The 24,690-nt window shown below is 35.7% G+C and overlaps 4 protein-coding genes across 4 annotated transcripts; 3 read left to right on the top strand and 1 right to left on the bottom strand.

Moving 5' to 3' along the window:
- Positions 1-402: 402 nt before the first annotated feature.
- On the top strand, positions 403-4,065 carry LOC125221120 (2-oxoglutarate dehydrogenase, mitochondrial-like). Its single transcript, XM_048123244.1, has 6 exons — positions 403-576; positions 1,358-1,747; positions 2,425-2,553; positions 2,640-2,855; positions 3,008-3,131; positions 3,604-4,065. Exons 1-6 carry the CDS (start codon positions 403-405, stop codon positions 3,831-3,833), a joined length of 1,263 nt encoding a protein of 420 aa, XP_047979201.1. The 3' UTR covers positions 3,834-4,065.
- A 274-nt stretch (positions 4,066-4,339) lies between these two features.
- LOC125220126 (probable LRR receptor-like serine/threonine-protein kinase At3g47570) lies at positions 4,340-10,303 on the bottom strand. The gene is made up of 3 exons (XM_048122264.1): positions 9,626-10,303; positions 5,037-7,034; positions 4,340-4,792 (listed from the first exon to the last, which is right to left on the bottom strand). Exons 1-3 carry the CDS (start codon positions 10,227-10,229, stop codon positions 4,434-4,436), a joined length of 2,961 nt encoding a protein of 986 aa, XP_047978221.1. The 5' UTR covers positions 10,230-10,303; the 3' UTR covers positions 4,340-4,433.
- Positions 10,304-14,467: 4,164 nt separating this feature from the next.
- On the top strand, positions 14,468-17,680 carry LOC125219728 (mediator of RNA polymerase II transcription subunit 10b-like). The gene is made up of 5 exons (XM_048121777.1): positions 14,468-14,797; positions 14,996-15,076; positions 15,178-15,280; positions 16,938-17,027; positions 17,482-17,680. Exons 1-5 carry the CDS (start codon positions 14,550-14,552, stop codon positions 17,539-17,541), a joined length of 582 nt encoding a protein of 193 aa, XP_047977734.1. The 5' UTR covers positions 14,468-14,549; the 3' UTR covers positions 17,542-17,680.
- Positions 17,681-19,682: 2,002 nt separating this feature from the next.
- On the top strand, positions 19,683-20,582 carry LOC125221119 (protein MIZU-KUSSEI 1). Its single transcript, XM_048123243.1, has one exon. It carries the CDS (start codon positions 19,683-19,685, stop codon positions 20,397-20,399), a length of 717 nt encoding a protein of 238 aa, XP_047979200.1. The 3' UTR covers positions 20,400-20,582.
- Positions 20,583-24,690: the final 4,108 nt, after the last annotated feature.

Genomic DNA, 24,690 nt, shown 5'->3' with positions numbered 1-24,690 from the left:
TTTTATTAGATTTATTTATTAATTTACTTCCTTAATCGGTTAGGTAGGATTTGATTTGATTTTATCTTAATTGTGTCCAATATTATTAATTGTTTTGATTAGAATCAGGATTAGTTTTCTTTTCTAACCGCAGTAGGATTCAGTATCCTTTTCTATATAAAGGATGGTCTTATTAGTTAGAGACATCTTGGGAAAAGATAAGAGGTAGAATGGTATTTTGATCGTGGCCTCCTATGTGAGGAATGGCCTCCTACGTGAGGATTATTTTGTTGTAGTCGATTAATTCCATTATGTTATTTTCCATTTCTATCGATTTCTTTAAGTATCAGAGTTTCCTTCTAGTTTATGTTATTGTTCATCAGTCTCCGGCCTTTACTCTGTGTCAATTTGGTGGGATGAACGATGGTCAATCCTCGCACAGATGCCACACTCGTGCGTCTGGATGGATTGTTGAAGGCTATTGCGGATATGGAGTTACCATCCCAAAAGACGGCAATTCAGATCGAGGCTTTGAATTCAGGATTTCACGTTGTAGTTGCGAGCTTCTCATGTTTCACCACAGATGACCTTTCTGAAGTTTGATCGATCTAAGCCTCTCGTGTGGCTCGCGCGGGCAAACCTATATTTCCTCATCAACAAAACACCATCGGATAGATGTGTCGATGTAGCCATCAATGCCATATCCAGTCCAGCAATGCCCTGGCTAAAGTTTCCCGCGCGAGCCACACGAGAGCCCCAGATCCATCAAACTTCGGAAAGGTCATCAATGGTGAAGCACGAGAAGCTCGAATCTCCCATATGAAATCCTCTAACTTAGAATTTAAAGCCTCGATTTGATCTACCGTCTTTTGGGACTGCAACTTCTCTTTGCTATAGCCTTCTCCAATCTATCCACACGAGTGTGGCGTCTGTCAGAGAATTGAGCATCGTTCACCACACCAAATTGATACGGAGTAAAGGCTGTCGATAAATATGAGCACAAGACTACTTCACACTCTCCTCAATTATAAACTTTCCAACCAACATCCATATCACGCTCTAGTTGGGATTTATTGTTTCAAGTGAGCAATATTTGTGCAAAAGCAGTTAACAACCACAACTTTCTAACCGATTGTTTGATTAGGTTTTTTCTTAGTAAATTTCTGATATTGAAGAATGAATTAATGTCAGCTGAACTATAAACATTGAATGTGATATTTATTTTTCCATGGAGTTGACTGGGATGAAATACTTGTTTGTTAGAAACTTTTTACCTTGTTTTTTTATACAATAGTTAAAAAGTTCTTACATACAAAGAAAAGGAGTGCCGATACGTGATTCTTGTGCCTTCTGAACTCTTGTAATTTTGGATGTTTAGAAAGCCAAAAAAAACATATGTTCTTTACTTTTTTATTTGATACAAGGTTGGTCCTTTTCCTTTAGGGCTCTAAAATTCTTAGGTAATTGTTCACGAGCATGTGAAAATTCTACTATTTACTATTGTTTCTTGCCCATTTCCAGCTCTCTTTCGGAGTTTGGAGTTTTAGGCTTCGAACTAGGTTATTCCATGGAAAATCCCAATTCGTTGGTACTCTGGGAAGCCCAATTTGGTGACTTTGCCAACGGGGCTCAGGTGATATTTGACCAATTTATTAGCAGTGGGGAGGCAAAATGGTTGCGTCAAACTGGATTAGTTGTCCTACTGCCTCATGGATATGATGGTCAAGGTCCTGAACACTCAAGTGCTCGTTTGGAGCGTTTACTTCAGGTATCTCCTTTTGATCTTTCTACTCTGCTTATAACTTATTATTGTGTTACTTGTCTTCACTGGCTGAATGATGTTTGTTAAGACATTCTAAAAGCTCATTGAGGAAGAGTAATAAAGATAGCTTAGAACAGAGGGGTATTCCACTCCATTCTAAAAGTACATTTCCTATTTTAAAAAGAGGATCAATAATGGTTCCCCATTTACCCCCGTGGTGACTCGAATTCCGGCCTCTTGGGTGGAGGAGAAGTGTTTCACCAACTAGGTTGCGCTTCATCATCATCCATTAACTATTTTCCTGGGAAAAAATCAGAACAAATTATGTTTTCTAGCCACTGAAAGAGTGCAGTGTTTAATAGTTATCTTCTTGGCTTCCAGAATTAGGACCTTTTCCTGCGCTCAGTTGTGGCTTTCCCGTCTTTCCAGAAGAGCTTATAAACTTTTGACATCTTATTTTAAGAGCTAATATGATCCATTGTCAAGGAGCTTTAAGCTCTAAACCCTCTCTTATACACTATTTTGAAGGGCTTATTGTTTCCCAAACACTCTCTTAGCCCCTTTTTCTTAAATTACAGTGTCTTTTAAAACATTGTATCTGGTCAGTCACATATAGTTTCGAAGTCTATGTGTATGGTTGTTTCATTCTTGAACTGAATAGGTGACTTTATGCTATAATACAGATGAGTGATGAACATCCCTATGTTATCCCCGAGATGGACCCTACCCTTAGGAAACAGATTCAGGAATGCAATTGGCAGGTGGTTAATGTTACTACTCCTGCAAATTATTTCCACGTTTTGCGTCGCCAGGTAAGTGATTTTAACTCACTAAATCGGTAAATCCCTAAGACTGAGCAGCTGTATCTAGTTTCTCACATTTTGCGTATTTGTTCCAGATTCATAGGGAATTCCGTAAACCCCTCATTGTGATGTCCCCAAAGAATTTACTTCGTCACAAGGAATGTAAATCAAATTTATCAGAGTTTGATGATGTTCAAGGACACCCAGGTTTTGACAAGCAAGGAACAAGATTTAAACGTCTCATAAAGGACCAAAATGACCACTCAGATCTTGAAGAGGGTATTAGACGTTTGGTTCTTTGCTCTGGCAAGGTATGAGATATTCTTCGTTCTGAATCCTCCCAACCCCCCAAAAAAAAGAAATTTAAAATGAATAATAAAGGAAATAACAAAGTCAATGCTCGAGAGTCGGTTATTATATTGATTATGATTTTACAACTATAGTCTATGGTTCATATTTGCAGATTTATTATGAGCTTGATGAAGAGAGGAAAAAAGTGAATGGCAAAGATGTCGCAATTTGTAGGGTTGAGCAGCTTTGCCCCTTCCCATATGATCTTATCCAACGTGAGCTGAAAAGATACCCAAGTACGTCTTATACAATAAATGTTGTTTAATTGAATAATTGCACATAAATTATTGGCATCTTAAGCCACTTATTCAATACTGATAAGGGTTCATCATGTTGCGTCCCAAACTTTTACTAACATTTTTCAAGAAATGTCCCCAACTTACATTTTTTCTTCTAAACCCCAACTTGTCGAAAAGTTTAATTTATGTATTGCTTGATCTGTTCGAAACGGAATGAGTCAACCCACCGGATTCTTGGTGGATTATAACTTATTGAGGTGGATTTTGATTTTTGATTAATAGTGTTTTGTGTCCACAAAACATAAGTTGGGAACATTTTTATGGAAAATGTTGCAAGTTGGGGACACAAGACATCACTAACTCTATTCTATTTAATGATTCACAAGTCGATCTTGAGGTTACCGACTCCAAACAGATTATGTGAATCATCATGTTGAGTGATGGCTTCTTTGGTTTGTGATTGTTACAGATGCAGAAGTCGTGTGGTGCCAGGAAGAGCCCATGAACATGGGAGCATACAGCCACATCTTGCCACGGCTTGGAACTGCGATGAAAGCTCTCAATAGAGGTACCGCGGATGACGTCAAGTACGCTGGCCGAGGTCCGTCTGCTGCTACTGCAACCGGCTTTTACCAAGTTCACGTCAAGGAGCAGACCGAACTTGTCCAGAAAGCCTTGCAGCCTCATCCAATTTCTTAGGTACAAGTAACCATTTCATGATCGAGCCAGCAGGTGCTTTTGCCATTTCTTCCCCTTCGCGAAACTGTGCAACAGTCATGATTTAGGCTGTCTGTTTCTGTATTTGTGAATAAAATTTGTCGCTGAACTCATTGAGGCACTGCCTCAGTGTTACATTTTGGAATTGTGTACACTTTGGTGATGATTCCTTTCAGTCTCATGACATTCTCAATCATACGAAGTTCTTTTAATTTGTTTCCGTTCTTTCAAAACTTCACTATAGTCAAATTTGTTCACGAGCAACAAAGATCTAACGATGGGTTTGTGCAATGAATGGTTTTACATATTCTAGACTTGTTGTCTGAAGATAATGCTACAATTTCTTTCAGAAAATTAATTTCATATTTATCGAAATAATTTCATTTGTGTCCTCTAACTTTAGTTGAGACACCAACAATAAGGATTTTTTTAAAACGCTGGTGGTATATTTAAAAATATAAATTAGCGTCTTTAATTGCATTAAAAAATATCTTTAAATTTTTTTATTTTTTATTTTTTGCAGTGCTTCCAAACGCTAAAGCCAAATCAATCAAAATATATCTACAAAGTAGGCAATGGGACTTATATGCTAACATCCGGCGTTGAGGTGATATGAAGCTTGATCTTTTCCAAAGCTGCCAACACATTCTTCATATTCATCCTATCCTTCGGAGATTGAACTGTGCAAGTCATGGCCAAGGCCAAAATCGACGAAACGCACCACATTTTTTCAGTAAAATGCTCATCTTCCTCTCTCAATAAGGTTGAATCCACAACCTGATTAACTGAATCAGGAAGCAGAGCATCTATCCAACTCCTCAAGCTTAATTCTCCCCCAAACACGTCGTTTGTCGGCTTCTTTCTTGTGAATGTTTCCATTAATAGAATACCATAGCTATATACATCACATGCACTAGACACCACTCCTTCGTTCCCATATTCTGAAAAAAAGAAAAGGAAAAGGTTGGAATGGATATGGGTGAGTTGTATCATTTTGCACAAGTTGCCACCATCTTCTAAACCATTTGCCATATATTCCACCAACTATCCTCTCAAATATTTCCTTCAAACTAAATTAATCCTCCAACATATTTCTCACATTCTAACAAGTTAAACATGCATATTATTAGTAACTAGTAAGAAAGTTTGTGTATATATATTGAGAAAGAAAGCTAAGTTAATTACCTGGTGCCATATAACCCAGAGTAGCCAAAGTTTGTGTGCGCACAACACTGTTTTCCTCTCCCAACAACTTAGTAATCCCAAAATCAGTGATATGCCCCACCATATCCTTATCCAACAATACATTGCTCGGCTTCAAATCACAATGAATCACAGGCTTCACATAGCCATGGTGCAGATACTCCAAAGCCAACGCAACGTCGATCATCACCTCGATCCTCTGCACAACATCCAAGAAGAATCCATCGCCATACAACCAATCCTCTAGACTCCCGTTCTGCATATACTCAAGAAGCAAAGCTTTGAAATCATGATTCGAGCAAGCACTGATCACTTTCGTCAGATTCCGATGCCTCAACTTGCTCAGCATGTAGCACTCCCTTTCGAAGCTTCTAGAAGCGTATTCTCGCCCGAGATTAAACACTTTGACTGCGAAGTGGTTCCCGTTGTCAAAATTCGCCAGGTAGACCGAGGCGAAGCCCCCACTTCCAAGTAGCTTTTCGTTGCTGAAGTCGTTGGTAGCTTGTTTGAGCTCGTGGTATGAAAACCTCTCCATCTCTTTGATGTTGTGTGAGCTAGGTTGTTCCGTTGCTCGTCTTCTACGCCTCCTCGTTGTCCATGTTAGGACTGAGAAGGATGTGATGAGAAATGCCACCACAGTGGAAGATACAATCACAACAACTATGATTCTTCTTTTGCTCTTCTTCCCCTTCTTCTTACATCTATCCACGTATGGCGAGTCACGAGCACTGCATAAGCCTTCGTTGGATGCGAAGAGGGAGTAGCTGAAATTACTGAAAGGCCCTCCACTAGGGATCTCACCACTTAGTTTGTTGAAAGACACATTGAAATAGGTTAGGAATTGGAGGTTTTCTAATGCTCTAGGTATCTCCCCCGAGAGAGCATTGTCCGATAAGTCTAACGAAACCAGGCTTATCATTTTGCCAAGGGATTGTGGTATGGATCCTTGGAGCTCGTTGCTCGCAAGAGAAAAGATCATCAAGTTGTTCATGCTGCCATACGCGTCAGGGATGGTGCCAGTGAACGCGTTTCTGGAGAGGTTTATGTAAGTTGCAACCTTCAGATCTTCAGTTTGTTGAGACAGGTTGCCAGTCAGAGAATTCGAAGATAGGTCAAGCTCCAGGAGGTCTTTGAGGCTCCAAATGCTCCGTGGCAGAGTCGAGTTCAATCTATTCGAATACAAATGAAGCACTCTAAGAGAAGTGGCATTTCCTATGCAGTTTGGGATAGGACCTGAAACTAGGGTTTTCCCTAATTTCAAATGGCTCAACTCTGGCATATCACATAGATTATCTGGCAACGGTCCTTGTAGCTTGTTCTGGCTAAGTGACAAGCCTTGCAGACGTAGCATACCTCGGATCGTGGTTGGAACAAATCCAGACAAGTCATTACCTGTTAGGTCTAAATTGTTTAAATTGGTAAGGTTTCCTATATGATCCGGGATTTCCCCAACGAGCACACAACCCGATATGTAAAGCCTAAGCAAGGAAGTGGAGAAATTTCCTATAGAAGAAGGAAGGCGACCGCGAAGAGGATTGTATGACACGACTAGGTCTCTAAGCATGGGACAATTTGTTAAGGAAGTTAGGAAGGTGAGTTCTTGATCAGGTGCATTGTTTGTTAGTTGGTTGCCAAATAAGTGGAGACAATCTAGGAGCTTGAGGCTTCCCAAGGAGTGTGGAATGGGGCCGGAGAGCTTGTTTCGTTGAAGGGTTATTTGTATGAGTTTGGTTGAGTTGGAGATGGAGTCTGGTATTCTACCACTGAGGTTGTTCATGTAGAGAGACAGATATTCAAGATTGGGCAAGTTGTGGCCCATGGTGGATGGGAGAGATCCAGAGAGATTGTTCATGATCATTGAGATTATTCTCAGTGTGGAAATGTTGAACAATCCAACTGGTATAGGACCACTCAAAGTGTTGTTGCTTAATCCAATCTCTTGTAGATGATCAAGATTGCTTATTTCTTCAGGGATTGGACCTGCCGAATAACATCAGGTTTTAGAGAGATTGGTCTAACAGAAAGTGAGATGTGTCCCTTAACTTTTTAATTTGCGTTGCAAAATCAAAATTTCATAAAAAAGAGTAGGGAGAAAAATAAAATAAAAAGTACGATAAATAGTTTTAAAAAAGAAAAAGGAAAAATCACTTGCTAATTGATTATTTAATGAGTACCTAACCTCAATCAGAATTTCCCACGAGAATTGTGAGAAATATCAAAATTTAATACTCTCTCAATTCCACAAAGTTTGTCCCATTTTCTAATTTTCATACGTCTCACAAAATTCATCCCATTTCAAATCTATAAAAAAAAATAGACATTAAATACACCCCTCGATCTCCTCAATGTGTGACCCTTATTCTACTACACAATTCCATTTAATACAAAGTTAAATAATTTTTTAAAATTTGCGCCGGATCAAACTGAACAAATTGTATGGGATGGAGGGAGTATAAAATTAGTGATTCGATGGAATAGCTAGGAACCCTAGCTTCTTACAAGTTTTGAAAGTTTGAATTCTTAGTTCATAAAACAAACACTCCTTCTGTCCACCATTAAATTTTCTATTTTCTTTGCCCGTCCGATGTAGATGTCTCATTTTACTTTTTTAATATTTAGCAAGTGACCTCACATTACTCTAACTCAATTTACTCATATTTTATTCTAAGATAAATATATAAAAATAAGATTCACATTCTAATAATTTTATTATAAAATCAAACAATTTTTTAAAACTTGAATCGATCATTAAAGGACATTTGGAGGGAGTATATATTATTGTCAAAATAAAAGACATCATATAGAAGTAAAATTGACAAAAAATCTAAAACAATATTGACAAAAAGTCTAAAACTAAACAGTAGATGCAAACCTAAAACGCACACCACTAATTCGTAAATGGCGGCAGTCAATTTGGTAATCAAGTTATGCAAACTTACTTCTTGTCGCGAATCAATTAAGTCAACAAAGAAGAAAGATCATAAATCACTAAAGTCTATAAAACCAACCTAATATTGACCAAATTCTTAAATTTGTTCAACCGGCCGAAATAGTTGACACTAAATTAATTTCATGTGGCACTCAAACTTAAACAAACAAGGTGTCTATTTCTATTCTATATTTGGTATATTTTTACTTTGGTATTCTACTTTGGTATAATTTTCTATTAATTTTTTATAAAAGATATTTTAGTGACACTCAAACTTAAACAAGGTGTCTATTTCTATTCTATATTTGCAAGGTTGATCCTGGTCCTGGGCAAACAATAAAAAGGAAGTACGAGATCCATCTTTATTACCTAATATCTTTAACAATATGATGATCATATAAAAATAAAATGGGTTGACTAAGTTATCGTGTATTCGTGTAAGGATGTCTTCATCTGAGACAAGCACGGAGACCCAACCGATTTGGGTTGATTAATCTAATGTCATTTTCAATTATAATTTAATAATCTTAATTGAATGTGGTATTCATGCGTCATAATATTGGGACATTCTATTTTTAAAAAAAATCTGTTTGAAGACATTTTTAATGCAATTAAGGATGCTAATTTGCGTTTCTGAATTTGTCACTATCCATTCAAAAAACATTCTTATTATTGGTATTTCAACTAAAATTATAGGATGCAAATAATAGCGTTTTAAAAAAAATAAAAGAAATTAAGTTAATTTATTTTTAATTTAAGAACGCTTTCTTTTGCGTCCTAAATTGTTATTATTTTTATAAAAATTTTCTAATGTAAGTAAATTTGCATCTCAATTTTTTCATCCTTAAAAATACTCCCTCTGTCCACGAATTGGAGTCTCGTTTTTTCGTTTTAATTTGTCTGCAAATAGGAGTCGCGGTCCATTTTTACTATAAATGGTAATAGGGTATCACATTCCTCTATTCATTTCACTCACATTTTATTTAAAACTATAATAGTATGACTCATATTCCACTAACTTTTTTCTATCCACTTTTCTTAATATATCTTAAAATTCGTGGCATCAAGAAATGGAACTCTTGATAGCGGACTGAAGAGTAAGTTTTTTTAAGTATTAGGACATTCGCACCTCCGAATAATTCTATTAACCGATCACTCTTACATTGTTCTCCATTTAGGGGTCCTACACTCCTACGGTTGTCCATGATTAATTGACATTAAAGGTTATAACTAATTTAATTTCTTTTTCAGTTGCGTTTTGTTCAAAATCTTGGATTGTGATAATGTACCTTGATCCACTTTCATAATGCCGAAATTAGATTGTATTTTATGATTAACCAGCTGACATTTATCCCTTTGACTACTATTATAATTTTAGATAAATTTTATAGTGGTTTATCTCGTATGAATCTCACTGTTTATATTGTCTAGACATCTCATTAATAGATGGAACGCATATGGATCTCCTAGTACAAAAATCATGCATCTAATTATGAAAATTTTTTTACTGCAGATTACTAGTTTTCCACATAAAAATTTATGAATGCTAATGCACACAACAATAAAATTTATGAATGCTAATGCACACAACAATAAAATTAAATAAAGTTATCCAAGAGAGTGTTAATGATATAGTACTAACCTTGAAGCATGTTGCTCCCAAGATAGAGATATTCAAGCATCCTTAACCCTCCAATCCCACTTGGTATAGCTCCACTAAACCTGTTGACTCCTCCATAAAACTCCTTGAGATTACTAAGATTGCCAATTTGTTGAGGAATATTCCCTCTTAGCAAATTAGATGCTATGATCAAACTCTGGAGGCTGGAGATGTTGAACAAGGAGAGAGGAATGAGTCCACTAAAACTGTTGTTATACAAGTTGAGGGCCCTCAATCTAGGCAGATTCGACAAATCCTCAGGCAAATCGCCATAGAAGTTGTTGTTGCGCAAATCGAGATAAACGAGAGAAGAGAGATTGCCGAGCATAGAAGGGAGAGTTGTCGTCAGTCCCATGGTGGAGATGTTGAGTGCAGTGACTCTGTCCGGGGATGAGGCACAAGTGACTCCCATCCACGTGCAAACGGAGGCCGTCTCCGACCAATTTTGGGCTAATATGTGATGAGTGTTTCCTTTAAATATGTGACGCTTTAGGGCCACGAGAGTTGATTGCTCGGAGGGGAGGGCAAGGGAGGTCGACCAAGATATGAGTACAGGTATAAGGAAAAGCCATGAAGGTATTGTCATTTTTTTAATGTAGGTTGCAGAAGACTAGTGGTGATGATATGAAATGTTTAATGTTATATTCAACATTTGTTAGAGACTTTTGGCGTTGTAGAGTGATGATGTTCGATGTTCAAACTTCTTTTTATTCGTATTGTAATCAATACTACTATTGTCTATTTCTGACTTAGTATATATGAACTTAGTGTAATAGGGTTGATTGTGCAAGCTGGCCGGCCTTGCCAACATCAGTGATCAAGACTTTTAGCCCTCTGACTTCGTTATTTTAATTGCTTGGATATCTCTCTCCATCACGAAAAATGCCTCATTTTTTTTAATTATCCCATTAAAAATGTTACTCACTCCTTCTCACAGTAGATGCCACACTTGGAAGATGACATATGATTTTAGGAGATGTTATTTTGTGTGTTAAGTGGTGAGAGGAAATATAATTTTATAATTGATGTGAGAATGAACTTTTTCGGAAAGAAAAAATGTGTCATTTTTAGTGGGACAAACTAAAAAGGAAAGTGTGACATCTACTATGGGACGGAGGGAGTATATTTTGACTTTTGAAAAAAAATTCTATCACATTAATATAAAAGTTATATTTTCTTTTTCTAGTTAATACAAAATAAAAGTTTCTAAAATTTTATGTCATCCCACAACAAGTGTCACATCTTTTGTAGGACCAAAGTGAGATAGATCATACTTCCTCTGTCTCAAGGAAAATGATCCCTTCTTTCGTGACACGAGATTTTATACAATTTTATTTTATGTGTTAAGTGGAGAGAGTAAAGTAAGAGAGAGGGAATAAAGTAGAGATAATGTGTTTCTATTTTAAGTAATGAGTCATCTTGATTGGGACAAACCAAAAAGGAAAGTAAGTCATCTTTAGTAGGACGAATGGAGTATTTATCATTTTGGGATGACCCTTAAAATAGACCAATTCTATTTAAGGAAACTTTTTTCACTTTAATAAGGTGGATCTCATTCTCCACTAACAATACGTCAATCGGTTTTTCTTTCTATCTCTCTCTTATTTTACCAATTGTGCATTAAAACCAAAAACGTTTCAAACGTTATTTATTTTTTAAATGAAAAGAGTATTATTTATCATGGCTCTACTTATTGTTTAATTTAAAAAATAAATTAACAATAAGCTTTTGTTGTTGTTCAGTTCGGAAAGACCTGCATTGTCCTCCATGTTTTGGCAGGATAATTGAACCAACCCCGGAAGGTGGGTTTATTTATCTATATGAAATACTTAGTCCATTCCTGAAAAGTATGAACAATTTTTATTTTAGTCCGTTCCTAAAAAGTATGAATATTCGAATTTTGAAAATTTCTTCTCTCTAAAAAATGACACCTATCATGCACTAACAATATTTTAATTACTTTTTTTTCTTTATCTTTCTTTTTCTTTACCAATTATGCATTAAAACTCAAGTCGAACCAAATATTTATACTTTTCAGGAACGGAGGGCGTATAATTTAGTTTGATTACTTAAATACCCTCAATTAATTGACCTAGCTTTGCAAAATATTACTCTCAAATCATCTTCTTGTCGCAAAATCGTTTCCCCATAGCTTCTCTCCACAAAAATGTATGCAAAAATGTTCCATGCTTGACAAACTCTCTGGTACGATCCATCCTTCCCCCTCATGTTGAAAATATTTTAGCCGTACACGAGAAACTCTTGATATTACAAATTTTTAAAAAAAAAACTAGAATGGTAAAATAACAACAACATTGATATAACAAGGTTACAAGAAAGCAAATTATTTTCTTCTTCAAGTTGAATCGAGGTATCCGTCTTTCTGCAAGATGAGATACGCTCCGACTAGTGTTCACGAATTGACGTAATATCCCCCAAAGATGTAACGACTTTTCTCAAATCAAGCAGAAGCACCCAAACTCGTAGATGTCGACGAACCTAACTTGGAGGCTCGAACAAAGCAATGTAATGCTCCTAATAAAATGTGAAGTCCACTTTTATATTGATTTTATAATAAAATGTGAGTGAAGTGAAAAGTGACACTTATTGTGGGACGGCCCGAAATGGCAAAATACGATGGAGGGAGTATCTTATTTGGAATTCACTTTTTCTCTCCTGAAATAATTCAAAATTTAAATTTGCTAAAACTTTTTAAATAGTATAAATTATTTTAACAAAAAATATATCAAATTAAAGAAAATTTAAGGACGATGCAGACGAAATTCCAATTGTGTGGTATTATATAAAAGACTGAAAAAATGATATTATAACGTTTATAAAATGATATGGTGTTGTTGATATTTGTTGTTATTGTCTTATTGAAAAAAATAATACTTTTGGTGCATTAGAGTGTCCATAATAATGGAACAGTTACGTTTCAGCCACAAAAATGGAAAAAAAGCAAAGTGGACAATATTTCGCGGACAGACCAAAATAATAAAATTGGACAACGTTTCACGGACGAAGGGAGTAATAAATAGTTAGACTGAAGAGAATGTAAAATAAGAAAAAATAATTTAATTAAAATTTTTCTTTACATTATTCTCTTTCTTGTTTTGTCTTCCCTTCACTTTAACTAACTATTTATTAAATTATTTTTACGAAACGAGCGTAGAAATTATTTATCAGATAGGGGGCGGCTTTCTTTTTCACTTCAAAAACCTTTCATTTCTATCTCTCCCGTTCAATTTATCATCACAAGTCTTTTCACTTCCACTTCCTCTTCCTCCGATTACCAGAAAAAATATATGTAGAAAAACTTTTTATTTCTTTAATTTTGTTAAATACTTAATTCATAATGATAATTTTGTTATTTTCTTCAATCTCCTATAGATTACATGCACAATTTATTGTGTACTCCTTTCACTTGATAATTTTTGTGACTTAAGTACCAACATGTAGGGGTGCTTAAACGATTCTCGGTTAACCGAAATTGGAATGGGAACCGTCCGGTTAATTTAGGAACCGATAATAGGAAACCGGTTACGGTTCCAACTTTTTAAATAAAATCGGTTTTGATTCTAACCAGAAACGACTCGTTCTTAACCGGGAACCGGGTTATAATTTAATTTTAATTTTTTAATAATTTCATATACTAATAAATCTAACTTAATTGAATTAATATTGAACTGAAGTAAAATAATTTGAAACATTGAGTGATTTTTAGATTTAAACAGTGTTAAATTTACAACTCTGTCTTCTTTCTGAAGTATTTAAAGTGTTTAAATTAAGGGTGATACTTTGAATCTACAATTATTTCCTAAATCCATTTTTTTATCAACTACTACTATGAGTAGAACATCATAAGTTTGATTTTATTTCCAAAAGAACTTATACAAATACAATACCATTTCATATGATAAAAATTTAACCTTATAACAAATTTACGTAACAACTCATTTAACATACGGTTTTAAACTGTTTGTGAATACTTTATTAATTGTTCCGTTATAAACAAAAAAGATAAAAAAAATTGACAACGTAAACTAGTTGACCTACTACACTTGGTATCACTCTTACCCATACATGAATATTATTGTGTTGATTGTATTTTTTGTGTATTTATTTAAATTTTTAGGTATTATTTGTTACTTTATATTTTTAGATGTTGGATTATTATTTTTTTAGTATTGAACTTTTTAAAATTATAAATGAATTCGGATTAAAGTTATACTCCCTCCGTCCCATAAAAATATGGGCAATGTGTATGACACGGAAATTAAGACAAAATTGGTAAAGTAAAAGACATGAGGACGATGGTATGGTAAAATAAGAGAGAGGAGGAGAATGGTAGTTAAAGACTAAAGTAGTGTTAGTGGATAATGAGACCTACATTATTAAATTGATATAATTTTCCAAAAATGGAGTGCACATATTTTTGTGAGACGGACGAAAATGGAAAGTACACATATTTTTATAGGACGGAGGGAGTACATTGGTTCCAGTTTGGAACTAGAATAGACTGGTTCTTAACCGACCTTCCGATTCTAGGATTTATAAAAATTAAAACCAATTAACCGGTCAATGCCGAATAAGCAGGCCTAAGTCCATAATAAGTTATTAAAAATTTCAGAATATTACAGACTAACATTTAGGTGGCGTTCGATTTCCATGATTATTCATCTAGGATTGAGTTGTAGGCTGAATCTAATGAATCAAACATACTAGTACAAAATTAAATCTGGACATAATCTTGCAAACCAAACACCCTCTAAGTATAAATATATTAAATGTTACTACAAGGTTAATTGTGGGAATCATAATTCATAGTAGAATTTTACATAATTGATCTTGCATAAATTCATAGACTTCCTCTCTAGAAAAATCTATCAGAGTTTCGAGGAATATGGATTCATCACCGGCAACCACCGCAGGCGGCGGCGGAAACAACATTATGGTCTCGCAATCAACCGCTGCGTCGCCTATGGATTCTTCAGCCACCGCCGCCCCCGCCGCAACCTCAGTTGACGATCCTAAACAGAATTTGCCTCAAGTTATAAATTCAATCCAGAAAACTCTCGCCCTCCTCCATCAGCTCTACCTCACCGTCTCCTCCTACAATGTTGCTTCCCAACTCCCTCTCCTCCAGCGCATGTAATTTCCTCCTTCAGTTTCCAGTTCCATTTTTTCAATTAGTAGTATTTTTAGGGGGTTGGGGATTCTAGGGTTTGCTATTGTCGGGTATTTGTTCAATTGATGCTTTAAGCTAATTCAAAATCTTAATGTTGATCGTTATTAATTTGTTTGCCATAGATTATTTCTATGATTGGCTGTATTTTTCCTGTGGTTTAGGAATAATCTAGTGTTAGAATTGGATAATATGACGAGATTAGCAGAAAAGTGTAACATTCAGGTGCCCATGGAGGTTCTAAAGTAAGCCCCTCTTTTTCCTTCTTTTTAATGATTGATAAATCTGATTTTAGACTAGTTTTCTAATAATTGTGTCTCTTCTGGATTTACGAATTGTAATGTAGTTTGATAGATGATGGGAAGAATCCTGATGAGTTCACTCGTGATATGTTGAATGGATGCATTGCCAAGAACCAGATTACTAAAGGGAAAACAGATGCCTTCAAGGTTGGTCTTCGTTTGCACAATAATACATTTATTATTTTGATGCACGTTTGTTTTTATTTTGCATATTTATTTTACCTGTATTGTGTTTGATGGTACACATTATGTCTGAATACAGATATGCATCAGGAATCATGGATGCAAATAACTTCTTTAGCATTTTCATCAGCAAGAAAAAAATCTATGGATATCTTATTAATGTAGTTTCTTCGTTTATCTGCGTGCATGTTTTCTTGAATTGTTCCCTTAATGCAAAAAAGTTGTTTATGCAAAGAGCTGTCTATTCCGATTTAACCTGTGGGGGCTATTTATCTAGTATGATTGTGGGAATGAGCTATAGTTCTGATAATCCTAGTATAAGTGATTGTAATGTTAAATCCTAAGCCAAGATTGTATGATAAGTTTATATTTTGAGTTTCCAAACTCAATCTGTTCGAAGAATGAGGAGTAAGGATCTGTTCTGGTGAATTGCATGATTTTGCATTTTAAGAATCAGATCAAAATGAAGTATCAGGATTTAGGAACAGTTGCTGATGACCTCCCCCACACCTAAACACAAATTTTATCTGATAGACTCAAACTAGAATATGCTAATTTTTCTTTGATTATTATTTAATTGATTTTGCTAACTACCAGATTCTGCAATAAATAATTTGAATAGTCAGGAAGGTGGAAACCTTGGTTTAGACTTTAGAATATGTTTTGACCCCATAGATAGGATGGTTTGTACTAGTCAAACGTTTGCTTGGTGCTCTAGAAGCTGCCCTAAGCAATTGCTGTCATTTTTTATTGAGTAGGGGATTTTTAACTTCATTAGGATGACATTTATTCTAATCAAACTGAATTTTGGGATATCCTAATACGTAGGAGGTTGTGTATGTACAGAAACTTAGAAACTTGCATGATATGTTTTCCCATGTACTACTAGTTTTTAATCTTAAAGACATGGTAGATGTCTTCGTGGCAAGATTAACATGTTGTAATAAGGTGATATGCTAAAAGGGAAGGACCACTAGGTTGTCTCTTTTCTTTCCTCCATGTTGGTTGAGCTTAATGGAGCTTTTTTTGCGAGTTAAATTTACGGCATATTTAATTCACATGGTGATGCACCTAAAATTACAATCTGATCATTCTGGACACTAGAGTTTGTACTGATGCCCTTTCATCTCACCAACATGGGGATAATATTTTAACCAATTATGAATGATACTCTTAGTCTTATGTATCTAAGCTTCTGTTGATTTCTTGGTGACATTTCAAATTACATTTTTAAATGGTAAGATCATTTGGAACATTTGTAGTTGGTGCTGCAGATTATGCAATAGAACTATATCGCAGTTAATTGGAATAAACATAATTGTGGTTCTTGGTTGAGTGTTTGAGCTATGTCTTTTCTAAAGATGGCATTCAATAGACCTGAGCAAGGTCTTGGCAGTGTTCAGTGGTCAGTTCTGAACCAGTTGTTTTGAAGAAGTATGGCTAGATATTGGAACCAGCATTCAATTTGTTAGAAAATGATCAACCTAATTGGTTTGGACTCCTAGTCAATAGGCATTCTTCCCTTAGTGCTCACTTTGCACTTATTTCATTGTATGCTTCGTGATGGTAGGAGTTGATTCTTTGAAATTTTAGCAACTTATATCCTCTTTTAATGATGCAGGGCCTGCGAAGACATCTCCTTGAAGAACTGGAGCAGGTATTTCCTGATGAAGTTGAAACTTATAGGGAGATACGAGCAGCATCTGCAGCCGTAAGTTTTTAGACTCTTGTTTTCTCTTTCGTTACAAGTTAAACCAGTCATATTTGCTATATTATGGCTTCCTCTACATTTTATGTTCTTTATAGATTGTATTTCTTATATGAAAATGCATGCTGCAGCAATGTTTATCCTTGTCTCTTTTTCTTCATTTGATCTTTTATGTTTCTATATAGCTTAGGCATGTTCTTTTTGCGCTTAGGAATGCATTTTTGTGATGACAAGGCCAGAGCAACTAACATCTCCCTCTGTCCCCAAACTATAGTCTCTTTTTTTTTTTATTTCTGTTTTGGTCCGCCCCGCAAAATTAGTCCACTTTCATTTTTGGCAAGTTTTTGTTCTCTTATGAGGTGGACCTCATTCTCCATTAACAATACATCAATCACTGTTTCGTTCTATTTTTCTCCTATATTATACTAATTTGGTATTAAAACTCGTGTTTGTGCAGGAGGCCAAACGATTGGCTCAAACCCAAAATATTCTTCCGAATGGAGATACCAAAAGTTAAGATAGAATCTACCTTGATGTTTATGTTTGGACATATAAATGAGATACAGTATCACTTAAACTTGTATGAAATACATTGCGATATACTGTATCTATTTTCAGTTGCTAAGCTTAAAGAAACTTTACTGATTATTATGAAATGCCGTCAAGTGTAAAGGTTGCTTTCTAGAAAATTTATAAATATGACATGGACTTAAAATTCCTTGAAATTTAACCAAATTAAATGATTTATTTATTGTTTTGTATATATTCATTTTTCTAAAGATTCAACTTGTTTAGACTTTTCTTTCTTTTCTCAATTTTTATATTTCGACCAGTTGTATCATGCAGTCCTAAACTACAATTATTTAAAAGAATACATATTCTATCTCAATCTAAAAAAACTCTTTATCCAACTCATAAGAATATACACTCTTTCATTTTTATTCCATCTCAAAAAAGATGCCCTTTCTAATTTTGAAAACTCTTTTATCTCTAATAAAATAAAACTCATTTTTCACTAACAATGCTCTAATTACTTTTCTTTCTACATCTTTCTTATTTTACCAATTCTGTATTAAAACTTGTGTCTAATTAAAAGTGCATAATATTGTGGGACGAGGGAATAGTATTTGTGAAGAAATAGTTTTAATACAAAATTGATAAGCTAAGAGATAGAAAAAAAATGAAACTGAAGCATTATTAGTAGAAAATACTACTCCCTCCGTCCCCATTAGGAGTAACACTTTGACTGGACACGAGTTTTAAGAAATGTAAAGAAAAGTTGATTGAAAAAGTTAGTGGAATGTGAAACCCACTTTTTTATATTGGTTTTATAATAAAATGTAAGTGAAATGAGATAGTGGAATGTGGGACCTACTTACCATTTATGGTAAAAGTGAACTACTACTCTTAATTGGGGACGGACCAAAATGGAAATTAGTAACTCTTATTCGGGGATGGAGGGAGTAAGATACATCTCATTATCATGAATAAATAAAAATTGATTTTAGTGGATGACCCAAAATAAAATAAAATAATATAATTATTTCTCTTGGACGGGAAAATATTATTTATGTTTTAAGTAGGGAACCACACAACCACATTACAAAGTGATGCAATGTTGTGCATGGTCGAGTAATTACATGTATATGAGGAATAGGTTTATAGCGAAGTTTTCGTTTTTTTAGCCTGAGTATTATAGTACTCCCTCTATTTTATAGTAATGGAGGCAAAACTTTTCAGCATGGAAATTAAGAAAAATTATGTTAGGTGAGTTAAGTAAAGAGAGAATAAAGTGGAAAATGAAAAAAGTAGAGAGATGAAGAGAGAAAAAAGTAAGAGAGAGTAAAGTACATGTGGAAAAATGTGTTGACTTTTACTAAAAAGGGAAATGACTCTATTACAATGGAACGGACGGAAATGAAAAAACGCCCCTATTACTATGGAATGGAGGAGTACTAAACATAATTAAGTTGATAAGATGTTTTCTTTCTAATTAGTACTCCCTCCGTCTCCGATTAGGAGTAGCACTTTGACCGAACACGTGTTTAAGAAATGTAAAGAAAAATTGGTTGAAAAAGTTAGTGGAATGTGAGACCCACTTTTTTATATTAGTTTTATAATAAAATGTGAGTGAAGTGAGTTAGTGGAATGTGAGACCTACTTACCATTTATGATAAAAATGAAGTGCTACTCTTAATCGGGGACGGACCGAAATGGAAAAGTGCTACTCTTATTCAGGGACGGAGGGAGTATTAGATTAGAGTTCGAGTTATCCAATACATATTAAGTTTGTAGGTGTTAAACTCGGAAGAAAAACCCAGAAAATTATATAGTACACTAAAGAAGAAATTCAAGAATAAATTAAAGTGCAAGGCTTACACACCAGTATCTAGTAAGGTCAATTCATGTAACTCATTCCAAAAATAAGTCAAACAGTAGAAAAAAGTTTAATTAATTATCAACCTACCAAGACCAACTAAAACGTACCAAACTCTAATTAAATAAAACAAGTAAACCAAACCTTAGCAAAATAATCGTGCTTCCCACTATAGTTGATATCTCCATGTACACTTCCACCACAAATGCATCAAAATTCAAAACCCACACAATATATATCATAGAATTTGATCTCATACACAACAACAAAATCTTTGTAACATGCCAACACCAAAACACAAGGCCTCCACCCCGCCCCGGTCCCCAAACCCGGCCCAGTCCCCGCCCCGGCCCCTCGAGCCGCCCTCCCACAAGAAAAACCCCTCTAAATCCACCAAGCTCCTCAAACGGTTCAAGTCGGTCTTCCGGTCCTTCCCCGTGATCAACCCCCCGTGCAAGATGCCAGGGCCAACCCACACGGGGCGCACCCATGACGGCCACATGCACGGGGGGAGGCAGATGAGCGGGACCCTATTCGGGCACCGCAAGTCTCGGGTAAACCTGGCGATCCAGGAGCACCCGAGATGCCTCCCCATGCTGGTCCTGGAGCTGTCCCTCCCGACGGGGAAGCTGCTCCAGGACATGGGGCTCGGGCTCGTGCGGATCGCCCTCGAGAGCGAGAAGAGCCCCTCGGAGAAGATCAAGCTGGTGGACGAGCCCATATGGAGCATGTATTGCAATGGGAAGAAAGTGGGGTATGCGGTGAAGAGGGAGCCAACTGAGGATGACTTGAAGGTCATGCAATTGCTCCATGCGGTGTCGATGGGGGCGGGGGTGCTGCCGGTGGAGGGCGGCGCGACGGCGGCGGAGGGGGAGATGACGTACATGAGGGCCCACTTTGAGAGGGTGGTGGGGTCCAGGGACTCTGAGACCTACTATATGATGAATCCTGATGGGAATAGTGGGCCCGAGCTTAGTATCTTCTTTGTCAGAGTTTGAATTACTTATTTATTAATCTTTATGTAATTTATTTGTATACAATAGTAAAACGTAATTTGATTGTCATCACTGTAGGCCTTGACTTTTGGTTGCTTTTTTTTCTCGTCCCGTAATAATGTATCTTGGTCGGCTTGCATAATGCCAAGATTAGATTATATCTCATTATTAATCATTTAACTTTGATAATATATCATGTAATTTATCTCTTATCGTATATTACTGTTATATTGTTTAACGAATCAAACGCCATTGATGTATTTCTTCGCGTAGTATATGTATGATGATTGTATGCTTACGTTTTGTGATATTATCACATTCTCACCAAAAATATAATTTTCGCAATACTAAAAATACTTCCTCCGTCTCATAATAAGAGTCACATTTTATCATTTCGGTCCCGTCCCACAAAGAGTCATATTGCATTTTTACCACAAATGGTAAGTAGGTCTCACATTCCATTAACTCACTTCACTCACATTCTATTATAAAATCAATATAAAAAAGTGAACCTCATATTCTACTAACTTTTCTAACCAATTATTTTTACATTTCTTAAAGCCCATGCCCACGCCAAATATGACTCCTATTATGGGACGAAGGGAGTAGTTCATTTATGATACTCCCTCCATTCCATCTTAATTTCACACAATACTTTCATTTATGATACTTCCTCTACCCTATTTAAGATGGTCATTTTCTTTTTTACTTTATCCCATTAAAAAATGTCCACTTGTACATTTTGTAAAAAAAATCTATCCTCTCTCTCTTTATTAAAAAAAATCTAGTAATACACTCGTTCTATGCACGGTCCATTTTATTTTCTTCAATCTATGAAATATTTATTTAAAATAAGAAACAATATCATTATATGGGTCTAAAATAGTAAATAAATTATAAGAGCATCTCCAACGGACACCGATCTGACGAGTGGAGTCGTGCCTACGGCACGGCAAAAGAGTTGTTCACCGTTGTGCTCGTGCCGACGACACTGCACTGCTCTTAGCTAAGAGCTCCGTCCTTTCTGACGAACACACGCGTCTGGCTACGTGGCGCACCCACATTGGGCGGTGAAACTCAATTGCGCCCCGGTGACTGGGCTTCATTATAGCTGTCGCGAAAAATATTTTTTTTTTAATTCAAAAAATGCAAAAAAAAAAGGATTTTTTAATAAAAAAATTTCCCACTTCCCAATAAAATATACTCCTTCCGTCCCAAGGAAGATGACCCCTTTCTTGGGCGGCACGGGATTTTATGCAGTTATATTTTGTGTGTTAAGAAAAGAGAGTAAAGTAAGAGAGATGGAATAAAGTAGAGATAAATGTGTTTCCATTTTAAGTAATGGGTCATCTTGATTGAGACAAACCAAAAAGGAAAGTGAGTCATCTTCAATGGGACGGAGGGAGTATCATTTTTTCCCACTTTTAATTTATTTTTTCATTTTTTCCTCCAATATTCACATTTTTCATCTATGAAGACCCCCATTTCATCCAAAAAAATCACACCAAACAACTCTCTCAATCTCATTTTCTCTCTCAAAATTCTCAAACACTCTGTCTTGCAAACATGTCCAGCGGTTGGAACCACAATTGGTTTGAGAGTCCGTCATCCGACTCGCCGAATACGGGTTTTTTGGCCGCTCCTACTACCCAAGACTCGGGAATTCCGAGTGGCTACCGACCTTACTGAAGGTTATTTATCTTTCGCTCGTCGTTTCTCGAATTGCACGCGATGTAATTAAGCAAAAATTATGCAGACTGATCAAGAGATCGACTGATCCAGAATATACGCTTCAACCTGACCTGCAATTTCTCACAGACGGATCAAGCAGTAAAAGTTTAACTGATCAAGGCGACTCTTAAAGGTGTATCTATGTGCCGTCGGGTGTGCAATCCTAGAATAAGGAACCTTCAAAACCTTATCCCATAATACTATTAACTCGTAAAGAGAAGTAAGGTCGAATCCCACAGAGATGAGGTGTTTCAACATTTGTTGTTGACATTTTGCGATGGCTGCTGCCATGCATACAGAGTGGCTTAAGTTTTATCTACTTTAACTGAACGAACAAAGGAACTTATCTAACCGATCAACTAGGTTAACTAACAGAAACTGCACTACTAGACTCCTAACTGATCAACTTGGTAATCAAAGGTAATTATGCGACGAGATAGAAAGGTAATTAGGACTTAAATCTGCAAACAAAAACGTGTGAAACCATCATGCTGATACTTTCCCGAAATAGCTAAACAAGAAGTAAAAGCAAGTGGGGACCAATTCCCGTAACTAGCGATTCCCTCGAAAGCTGCCGAAAAGCAAAACATGGCGCAGAAACTGCAAATATGGACCTAACAACTAACAAATTACTTCATCTTCTTTATGTGATCGATCAGAAACAGAGAATGAACAAGATTTCAGACATCGTTAACAGAGAAAACCAAGAAACTAGCGTAAGAATAAAAATCAAAACATAACTCCCAGATCTACTTGACCAAGCGAAATCGAGAAATGAACAGTAATAAACCATCATCATGCAGGATTCAAAAACAAAACAACCTTGATCTTCCTACTCAAGCTCTCATCTGACGTGAATCTAACATTATCAAACATAAACAAGCGCAGATCAGCAACATCAAACATTAATAACCTAGATCCAAACATCTTATGGCTGCTACACGCAAGAATCATCAAATAACTCGGATCCAATATCTCTTAACGAGATCTCAACAGAAATTTGACAGAAACCAGCTTCTAAACATATTCAAACAAGAATAGATCCAACAACAACTACGCATCAACACCATGAGATTTAAAAGACACACCAACGAAAACATCCATAGTTTAAAGTTCAAAATAATTTCCAGCAAAATACGAAGGCAACGTAGACTTCAATAACAACAATTACAAGGCAAAACTATTAATTCAGTTGATGCGAATGCGAGTTATATTGCCACCTCGACTTATGAACTACTCCCTCCGTTCCAGATTTATAGTCACATTTAGTTATGGCACGAGTTTTAAGGAATTGGTGGAGTGTGTAATTAATGAAGTGAGAGGTGGAGTATGTAATAAATTAAATGAGATGGTGGAGTGAGATGATGGAGTGTGTAATAAATGAAGTGGGTTGGTTGAAGGTAGGTCCCTTTTTGACTTTTTTGATTTTTTATTTTTGTTTTGATTTATTTTAATGTAGATAATGGCATTTGGATGTAATTATAGTGAATAATGGGGTAAAAATTTATGTCCAAATATAGAAAATTCTAAATGTGACTATAAATGTGGGACGGACTTTTATGGCAAAATGTGACTATAAATCTTGGACGGAGAGAGTATTTATTTAGTGAAATTGTTAATTATATATGATGACGATAGTAGTGGTGATTCCACTGTTAATGTTACATGGAGTAATAAGTTTATTCCAATTATCTGCTTTTTTCTCTTTAATCTCTACTCAAACATAGTACTATATTTCTTTTCATGTATCTTATTCTAACTAACTCATACTCTCTGATCATTAGTCACACGTCTCTTCTATGTCGTTTATTTTACTCCACTTATATCAATATCATAACTAAAATTGTATAAAATCGTTTGCCGAATTTAAAATTGTTTAAAATCGTGCTATACTTGCTCCTATGTTGGAGATTGTTGACGGGGTTAACCAATTCATGATGTCTTTGGATCAGTATGAAGATCGTCTTTATTTGAGCTCTGATAGTATTTCCAACTCAGATTCGACATCGGATGGTTTAGCTGAGATACATTCCGTTGAGTTTTTGAATATCTTGAAGTGTTCAGGTACACCTAATCATGAGTTATTGCTGAAAGTTGGTACTCCTGTGATGTTGCTAAGGAATATAGATTACTCGAATGGATTATCTAATGACACAATATTACTAATTACACGATTAGGTGATTACGTTTTTGAGGCAATGTTGGGCATAAAGTTTTGATCCCTCGAATGTCTTTAATTCCTTCTAATCCAAGGTTGCCATTCAAATTTCAAAGACGACAATTTCCTTTGGTTGTGTCGTATGCAATGACAATTAACAAAAGTCAAGGTCGGTCTTTGGCTCATGTTGAGTTATTCTTACGAAAACCAGTCTTCAATCATGGACAATTGTATGTTGCTATATCTAGAATTACGAGTCGTACAGGTCTGAAGATTACGAGTCGTGTAGATCACATATCTTGGTGATGATAGTAAGGGTGATTCGACTGTTAATGTTGTTTACAAAGAGGTTTTCCAAAACATATGAACTATTGGTGTTTTGTAGATCATATTTTGGTGAGATGT

Source organism: Salvia hispanica, chromosome 4 (assembly GCF_023119035.1).
Source record: "Salvia hispanica cultivar TCC Black 2014 chromosome 4, UniMelb_Shisp_WGS_1.0, whole genome shotgun sequence".
NCBI classification, from domain to species: domain Eukaryota; kingdom Viridiplantae; phylum Streptophyta; class Magnoliopsida; order Lamiales; family Lamiaceae; genus Salvia; species Salvia hispanica.
The sequence above is the reverse complement of the archived record's forward strand: the minus strand, read 5'-3'. Positions and strand labels throughout refer to the sequence as shown.